General features: G+C 51.3%; 1 protein-coding gene across 1 annotated transcript; it reads right to left on the bottom strand.

Annotated features, from left to right (window-relative positions):
- Positions 1–238: 238 nt before the first annotated feature.
- KCNS1 (potassium voltage-gated channel modifier subfamily S member 1) lies at positions 239–8,414 on the bottom strand. The gene is made up of 2 exons (XM_074227337.1): positions 7,446–8,414; positions 239–983 (listed from the first exon to the last, which is right to left on the bottom strand). Exons 1-2 carry the CDS (start codon positions 8,412–8,414, stop codon positions 525–527), a joined length of 1,428 nt encoding a protein of 475 aa, XP_074083438.1. The 3' UTR covers positions 239–524.
- Between the last annotated feature and the right edge of the window lie 1,246 nt (positions 8,415–9,660).

The following is a 9,660-nucleotide window of genomic DNA, read 5'->3' as shown; positions in this document are numbered from 1 at the left end:
TATACTTGCCTGTTCTTTCTTAACACCATGATGGGAATTACTCTGAAAAGCAGTTGGAAGCCTCTATGAATAATGTCTAGAAGAAAAGTGGGAATTCATCCAACCTTGGTCCCATTGAGGCAGAACCCTGGCCCTTCCCTCTCTGATTTGCTCAGAAATGTCCCTTGGGTAATGAGGGATATGATTTCTTCCCACTCCAAGCCTTCAAGACCACTTGGGAAGGGATATATCTCCATGCTTTTGGTCAGGTAGGTGTGAGCAGCTAGAAGGGTAGAAAAGACACATCCTTGTGTCTGGAGCTCTGTTTTTAACAGATTTGAGAGAGCAGCTGGGAGAAGTGGAAAGAACAATAGAACTGTAGTCAGAAGACTTGGGATTCAAATCCTGGCTCTGCTGTTTAACAGGATAAATCATTTAACTCCTTTGGGCCTGAGCCCCCTTATCTATAAATGAAGACCAGATGGTCTCTAAGGTTCCTTCCAACATAGGTTCTCTATAATGTTCTATAATCTAAATTCTATAATCTATGGCATGGAGGCCACATCTGACATTCGAGACCTGGGCTCTGGGAAGTTCCCCTCCCGAGAGGTCTCATTTGAAGCCTGAGATGCCCCATCTTCTGTGCTGGAGGCATCCACAGAAATGCTGGGTTCACGCTGGTCACTGTTCCGCACGGCCGCCTCCAGGGCTTTCTGGCGTCGGTAGAAGTGGGAGAATTTATTGAATATGATGGTGATGGGGAGGGCCACCACCAGGATGCCCCCTAGGATGCAGCCTGAGGCAGCTAGCTTGCCTGCCACGGTCACAGGCACCACATCCCCATAGCCCACAGTTGTCATGCTCACTGTGCCCCACCACCAGCAAGCTGGAATTGTGTCAAAGCCCACATCTTCTTCCTTCTCAGCCGTATAGGCCACTCCAGAGAATACGGACACCCCCACAGCCAGGTACAGCAGCAGGATGCCCACTTCCCGGTAGCTGTGCTGGAAGAGAAAGCAAAGTTATTGAACCCTCTCTCTCCCATCACCCATCTCCAGAGCACTCAGCTTCATTCGGACCCACTCCTTTCCATCTTTGGGCCTCAATTATATAATCTGTAACTGGATAATTTCTAAATTATCTTCTAGCTTCTTCAACACTCTCTTTTCTAATGTCCTCCTTGCTCTTACACTCTATGATTCTAATCTCATGTCTTCAAGTCCTTCATGGGTCCCCACCTCCCTTCACAAAGAGGTAATAAGGAGAGAAGTCTTTCTGGGCTTCAGTTATACCCCCTGAGGTCTAGACTAAAGCTTCTCCTGCCCTGGAGGAAGCAATTGACAGCTGTGACTAAGGACTGGCTCCTGGATCGATCAATACTCTTCTCTCCTCTTTGGAGCCATCAGCCTCTGCCTCCCCTGGCCCTCTGCCTTGAAGAAAGCAGATACTGCAAAGGGAGGGCCCTGAGACACAGCTCTCTAAAGAGGTACAAAGCACAGGGCCTCTGGCTAGCAGGTTTTCAGAATTTTCACAATTCCCAACAGATTTTTTTCATGCCCCCAGGGTCCCCATCTTCCCTCAGAGGCAGTAGAGGGACCAGTCAGTCTGTCACTGGCTAGCTGTGTCTTTGAACAAATCACGTAATCTATGAGTCTCGGTCCTCTTCTGTAAGCTGAGGAGACTGTGCTAGAGAACCTTAGGGTGCCTTTACCCCCCAAATTGAGTTTATTAAATACTTGTTAAGTACCTATCCAGGTGCAAGTGATGGTTGATAAGGAAACATATAAACACACACACACACACACACACACACACACACATACACACACAGCTACTACTGCCCTCAAGCAGTTTAGAATCTAATAGAAGGAATAAAATTGTACATAAATATGTATGATTAGGGCAAAAGGGGGCAGGATTTAGATAAAGTAAGGAAAAGAAGGAGAGATAACTCTCAGATACAAGGGAACAGCTTTGGCTTCATGGAGAGTCACAGGTTTATAGGTTCACAGTTAAATGGAGCCTTAAGAAGCTATCTATTTTTAATTCCTTTATTTTATTTTTTCATTTCATTTTGGTTTTATTCTGAACTTAGCAAACACCAAATAAAGCAAGCATTTCCATGTACACTATAGAGCAAGTGAGAGCTGCCTATGAAACTGTGAATTTCTATTATGGAAAGCTTGCTTTTCTTTTATCTATGCAATCAATTCAACATGGAGCTTCCAAAGATGCCCTGTTTTGTCAGTGATTCCTCTTGCCTTCCTCCTATTTTTTGCTCTTTTTATTTCAGATGTGTGGAGGTGGGTAGAGTAAGGGATAGAAAGAAACCTTGTCCTTAGCTCCTTTTTCCTTCTCACCTTTCTCCCCACATGGCCCCTTCCAGATGCAGCCTTCTCTGTGAAAGGGGGTGGGGAATAATAATGCCAGACCCTGGGCCATGTGCAATGTCCTGTTAGTACATAGAAGAATGTGAGATCCAAAAGGGGAATCAAGGTTAGAAATTGCACCCTACTGAGAAATGTAGGAGACCTGAAAATTTTCAAGGTGCCCTCAGGAAGGCAAGAATAAAACAAAACCACTTGTAAAGAAGAGGGAGTTAGGCTGTGCAATGAATAAAGACCTGAGTCTGACAGCAAGACTCATCTTTCTGGGTTCAAATCTGGCCTCAGACATTGACTAGCTGTGTGACCCTGGACAAATCACTTTACCTTGTTTACCTCAGTTTCCTCATCTGTAAAATGAGCTGGAGAAGGAAATGGCAAACCCCTCCAGTATCTCTGCCAGGGAAATCCCAAATGTAGGCACAAAAAAAGTCATACATGACTGAAACCACTGAACAAAACTGTAAAGAACACTGTGATCTAATGACAGTTCACAAAGTGCTTCTTCATAATCATTCTGAAGTCAGTAGGGTACTGGTGTCGCTGTCATTATGCACAGTAATAACTTATAATAAAGCCCTGAAACTGAGCATGTTGTCTCCCACCTGCATACACTTGCCTAGGTTGGTCCGCATGACTCACCTGCACTCTAGTCACTGCTACCTGTTAGCATCCTTATCCTCCTTTAATGTCAACTTTAAGCAGCCACCTCCGAGGTCTCATCAGTGCTCTGTTCTTGCCCAAATTATTTTGTACCTATTTGTCTTTGGACCTTGTGATATCCTGACAATAGAATGAAAGCTTCTTGAGGGTGGGGACTTTGATTTTTCCCTCAGCACCACACTCTCACTCTAATCCTTAATAAATGTTTATTGAATAGAATATCAGAGATAAAAACGATCCTAGATCTTAGATCTCCATCCATTTTATGGGAAAAGAAACTAAGTCATCAATGGTATAGTAAAAATCATGCAATCAAAGACCTTGAGCTCTCAGAGGCAGCCAGGTGATGCAGTAGATGGAGCCCTGGGACCTGGAGTCAGGAAGATCTGAGTTCAAATGTGACCTCCACTTTCTGGCTGTGTGACTCTGGGTAAGTTACTTACACTTTGTCTGCCTGAGTCTCCTCTACTGTAAGGTGGGGGTAATAACAGCCCCTTGCTCCCAGGGGTATTAGACACCTGGAAAACCCTTAGGTTATGTCCTTGGAACATGCTGCTTAAAAATGCTTATTGACCATCCCCCTTTCTCTTGTACTTTCTTTTCCCAAACCCCTAATTTTAGCCTCAGATTCCCATTTGTTTTTCCTCCTTCTCCCCTTTTTCTTGCCTAGTTCAGTTATAGAATAAAGGAGGAGAAAGGGAGGAGTGTCTGTTGCTTCATCAGGATGTACTGATCACAGTTCTCTAATGTTTAGAGTCAAGTCACATCCTGATTTTGATAATTAGTTAGCTATGTAGCTATGGATGAGTTACTTTAACTTTATGGTTTCAGTTTCCTCATCTGTAAAAGTGGATAATAATTCTTCACCACCTTCTTTACAGAGCTATTTTGAAGGAAACACCTTATAAACCTCAAAACCTATACAAATGTGAGCTTTCATTACAGCTCTGTGTAATGAGAAAGAAGAGCAATGGGTTTGTCATTGGAAGATAATAGACAAGGGTCCCAACTCTGCTAATTACTAGCTGAGTGAGGTTGAGCAAGCCATTGTCCATTTCTAGACATGTTACCTTCTCCTCTGGGAGGGTGGGCTAGATGGTAATTCCTGCAGGTTCTTGATGACCAGATCTCTAGGTATACTGACCTAGAAGACCTAAGCAATTTCACTTCTTGATGCTGTTAAACAAAATAGTCCAACATCCATTGTCCATCATCACAGGACTCTTTGAGGGGAGGAGCCCTGGTGAACTGGTACTTTTACATGACTGAACAACTTCCCTTCCTAATAATCCCTATGAACCAAAATTGTGAAGTGGGAATGAAAGTTCCATTTCCATATTACCACTGCTCTTTCATTCCCCATACATATTAGACCTCTCCATACTGAGTTTTTCCATTTTCCTCTATCCTCTACCTTCCATTTTGCCTTTTAGATCCTGTTCAGTTGTTAGATTTCTTTCTTCAGTCTCTTCCTTTAACACACTATCCACCTTAAAATTCAACTTGATCTTCCCTCCAAAGACACTGCTTCCCTGGCCACTCTCTAGTATTTAATGTATCTTCATGCTCCCAAAGATATGAGCAACTAGAAGAGGCTATATTTCAGACATCAAGGTGATCTAAGTGGATGGAATACCTGGTCTGAACTCAGATCTGACCTCAGACACTGAGTAGCTGTTCAGTCCTGGACAAGTTGCTTAAACTCTACCTATCTCAGTTCCCTCATCTGTAAAATGGGAATAGTAATTGCATACAGTTTTCTGAGGATCAAAAGAGATAATTATAAATGCTTAACATTGTATGTCACATATAATAAGCACCATATCAATGTTGGCTATTCTTATTCTTTCCTTTTAAAGCCCCATCCAGACTTTTTATCTGATGCTATCACATAGCAACCTCTCCTCATTTGAGGATCAGTGATCTATAGTGGGAATTCCAAAACTTTGTTGTAGTTATCCAATTATGCCTCAGTAAATCTTTCTTTTTCAAGAAGCTCAGTACATCACTCTACCCTAACCCCTGTCTTTACACTTGGAACTTCAAAATATGCTACCATATCCCCCTGAAAACCTGGGTCACTCGTTTCATCAATTTTCTCAATTCCTATGACCAACTCCTTATTTTACCTCATCCTCACATAAAAAAAGGGAAACATCAATCCTCTCACTATCACTCATAAATGGGCTACCTCATGATCTTGAACTTTGAAATTCTTTTCTTAAACTAAGTCCTCATCTTTCCTTTTGTTTGACTTCTCACCATGATATCCATTCATCTGCTCTCCAAATCTATCACTTTTGCTCTGGCCTTGAAGTCTCAACCTTTTAATTAGCAAGTTCAACTATCTACTGTCCTTCACCCTTGAAGGCTTTCCTCCTATCACATTGCTCAGGCAATGAAGTGAAGGTCTGCCCATACCATCTGCCTTTTCTGCTGAACATGAATGAAAAAAGTCACAAAACCATGTTTCCTGGGACTATTACAGACTTTTGTGACAGAATTAGCAACTAGGTCTTCACTGTGCATGGCAACCCCTTTTCCTCCCTCTTTCCTCCATTGACCATCACACTCTGTAATGTTTGATCTAAACTTTCCCCCTTGCAGTTTTTCCACACTACTTTCCCCCCTTCCTATGAACAAGAATTTAGTTCCTATTTGAGTAAACAAAATAAAAGAATACATGTACCATCTTCCCCTACAGGACACCTCAAAAGCCCTTCTGTTATTTCCCATTCTCTCTTCCTTTCCTCCAGTTTCTAACAGAGAAGTCATCCTTCTCCTTGACAAGGCAAACTACCTTTACTTAGACCTTTTATTCCATCTCCTCCCAACTGCTTCATTAGTTTATTCTTTATCTTTTCTCTCTTATTTTCAGTTTTTTCCTTTTACAGTGCCTGTCTGTTAAAGGATAGCTTAAGTGACACCATGGATAGAGCACTGGCCTTGGACTTAGGAAGACTGGAGTTTGAAACCAGACTCAAATGCAACACTAGCTAAGCAACCTGGGGCAAGTCATTTAAACCTGATTGCTTCACCTCCAGGGCCATCTCCAGTCCTCCTGATCCATACTTGGTAACTGGACCCAGACTGCTCCAGAGGAGAAAGTGAGGCTGGTGACTTAGCCCAGCTTCCCCTCAGTTAAGTCCAATTCCCAAGCTTGTCATGGCATCATCTATCTTCTTTGAGAGCAAAGGACAAACCACCATTGCCAATAAAAGCTTTCTCTATTCCCTAGTTTTCTCCTTCCTTTAAAAAAACCTTCACTTGACCCTCCCATCCCCTCAAGCTATCATTGCATTCCACTTCCCACCTCCCTCCCCAATCCAAAAAGAAAAGAAAAGAAAAAACAATGGGGCACTTAGGTTGTGAAAGGGATAGTATGTGACCTTCAAATGTGACCTTAGACCCGTGCTAGCTGTGTGTTCTTGGGTTAGTCCCTTATCTTTGAGGTAGGCAAGTTTTCTTCATCTGTGGAAACACATGAAGAAGGAAACGGCAAACCACCTGGGTCTGTTTGCCAAGAAAACGAGATCACAAGGAGTCAGACACACTGAAAACATACCCAAAGAAAGCAACTTGAGGGCAGGGACTGTCATTTTTTGTCTCCAGGGAGGCCCTGGGTTCATGCTCTGGCACATGCTAGCTGTGGGGGTCCTAGGCAAATTAATCTTAATGTCTTGCTTCAAGCACTCCCTAAGACTGAAGAGGCACATTCAACTTCTTTGCTAAAGTTCCTTCCAGGATGGTCCCTGGCCCTTCTCTCTCCCTGGGTCTCACTCCTACCTTTTAGCTCTACAGTTAAGGCTTCGAAAGTGGCCCGGGCCTCGGGGCCGGGCCCCACTGCCGAGGCTGGGCCCCACTGCCGAGACTCGGGGCTGCTCCCACAGCCGGGCCTGGGGCCGGGCCCCACTGCCGAGACTCGGGGCTGGTCCCACTGCGGGGCTCGGGGCCGGGCCCCACTGCCGAGGCTCGGGGCTGGTCCCACAGCCGGGCCTGGGGCCGGGCCTCACTGCCGAGACTCGGGGCTGGTCCCACAGTCGGGCCTGGGGCCGGGCCCCACTGCCGAGGCTCGGGGCTGGTCCCACGGCCGGGCCTCAGGGCCGGGCCCCACTGCCGAGGCTCGGGGCTGGTCCCACAGCCGGGCCTGGGGCCGGATCCCACTGCCGAGGCTCGGGGCTGGTCCCACGGCCGGGCCTCGGGGCCGGGCCCCACTGCCGAGGCTCGGGGCTGGTCCCACTGCGGGGCCTGGGGCCGGATCCCACTGCCGAGGCTCGGGGCTGGTCCCACAGCCGGGCCTGGGGCCGGATCCCACTGCCGAGGCTGGGCCCCACTGTCGAGCCTCGGGGCTGGTCCCACAGCCGGGCCTGGGGCCGGATCCCACTGCTCCGGGGTCCCGGTGGGGGGGGGGGGCATTACCTTGAGGGTGGCCCCCAGGGAGCGCAGCCCCGTGGAGTGCCGCGCCAGCTTGAGCACGCGGAAGATGCGCATGAGCCGGAAGACCTGCACCACCTTGCCCACGCCGCCCAGCTTCCAGGACTTGCCCGGCATGGCGCTGACCAGCAGCGTCAGGTAGAAGGGCAGCACGGAGACGATGTCGATGAGGTTGAGCGGGTGCCGGAAGAAGCGGGGCAGGCTCGGGGCCAGCAGCAGGCGGGAGGCCACCTCGAAGCTGAACCAGGCCATGCAGCAGTACTCCAGCCGCAGGAGCAGCGGCGGCGCCGGGGCGGCCTCCTCGCCCCGCTCCCGGTACTCGGGCAGGCTGTGGATGCACATGGCGGCGATGGAGAGCAGCACCACGCCGATGGAGACGCAGCTGAAGAGCTTGCTGGGCAGCGAGTAGCCCGGGTTCTCCATGGTCAGCCAGAGGCGTTTCCGCAGCTGGCCGCAGCGCACGGCGCGGTAGCGCAGCAGGTCCTGGTTGAAGTCGGAGATCTCGTCGGGGGACGTGTCCACGCTGCTGACGTCGCTGTCCTCGTCCCAGCTGCGGCGCGGCCGCTCCAGGCGCCGCTCGTGGTAGCGGCCGCTGCAGCAGGCGGCCAGGAAGCGGTCGGCCAGGCCCCAGTACTCGGCCTCCTGGCCGAAGGCGAAGACGCACAGCTCCTCCAGCACGTGCAGCCGCCCGGTGCGGTAGAAGTGCAGCAGGCACAGGAAGAAGCCCGGGTGCCGGTCAAAGTAGAACTCCCGCTCGCCCGGGTCGTAGTCGTCGCACAGCTGGCGGGCCTGCTCCTCCGAGGCGGCGGCCTGCAGGCGGCCCAGCCGCGTGTCCGGGAACTGCGCCAGCGCCCGCGGGCTCAGCCGCCGCCGCACGCCGCCCACGTTCACCTTGAGCGCCCCGCCGGGCAGCCCGGGCCTCCAGGGCCCGCCGCCGGGGGACTCGCTGACCATGGTGGCCCGGGGCCGCAGCGCCTGGAGACGGGGGGGGGGGGGGGGGGGAGAGAGAGAGAGAGAGAGAGAGAGAGAGAGAGAGAGAGAGAGAGAGAGAGAGAGACAGAGAGAGAGAGAGACAGAGACAGAGAGAGAGACAGAGAGACAGAGAGACAGGCAGAGAGAGAGAGAGAGAGAGAGAGAGAGAGACAGAGAGAGAGAGAGAGAGAGAGAGAGAGAGACACAGAGAGAGAGAGAGACAGACAGAGAGACAGAGACAGAGAGAGAGACAGAGACAGAGAGAGAGACAGAGAGACAGAGAGACAGGCAGAGAGAGAGAGAGACAGAGAGAGAGAGAGACAGACAGAGACAGAGAGAGAGAGACAGAGAGAGAGACAGGCAGAGAGAGAGAGAGAGAGAGAGAGACAGGCAGAGAGAGAGAGAGACACAGAGAGAGAGAGAGACAGACAGAGAGACAGAGACAGAGAGAGAGACAGAGACAGAGAGAGAGAGAGAGAGACAGAGAGAGAGACAGAGAGACAGGCAGAGAGAGAGAGAGAGAGAGAGAGAGAGAGAGACAGAGACAGAGAGAGAGAGAGACAGAGAGACAGAGACAGAGAGAGGCAGAGAGAGAGACAGGCAGAGAGAGAGAGAGAGAGAGAGAGACGCGGCGTCGGGAAGGAGCCTCCCGAGGCGCCCCCTCTCCCGCAGGGAGGCTCGCTGGGTCTTCGGTGTTACAGACGGGGAAACTGAGTCCCGGGAGGTTGCCTGAGGCGGAGTGGCCCCGCGGACTCCAGACCTAGGGCTCCCTCAAGGGGAGGGTGGCCGCCGGCAGGGGCGTCGGGGGCCGGGGGCCGTCGCGCTTCCTCGGCCCAGGAGTGGAGGCTTCTGGAGGGGCGAGGGAGGTCCGCCCCAGCCCCGCCATGCCGTCCTCCCGCCCCCCTCCCGGGCTCCCGCCGCCGCCGTCGGGGATTCGCCGCAGCCGCCCGGACGACGCCCCCCGCCCGCCCGGCTGTCCCCCCGCACCCCGGAGCCCCGGGCGGGCCGCCTCCCGGAGGGCTGCCCCGCAGCCCGAGGGCGCCCTTACCGCGGTCCGGCGGAGCACGCGCCTCCCCGCCTGGCCCGGACGCGGGGACCGGCCCGGACGCGGGGACCGGCCCGGACGCGGGGACCGGCCCGGGAGTGGGGACCGGCCCGGGAGTGGGGACCGGCCCGGACGCGGAGACCGGCCCGGGCGCGGGGACCGGCCCGGGCGTGGGGACCGGCC

This window comes from Macrotis lagotis, chromosome 1, assembly GCF_037893015.1.
Source record: "Macrotis lagotis isolate mMagLag1 chromosome 1, bilby.v1.9.chrom.fasta, whole genome shotgun sequence".
Classification (NCBI taxonomy): Eukaryota; Metazoa; Chordata; class Mammalia; order Peramelemorphia; family Peramelidae; genus Macrotis; species Macrotis lagotis.
This window is presented reverse-complemented; position numbering and strand designations above follow the sequence as displayed.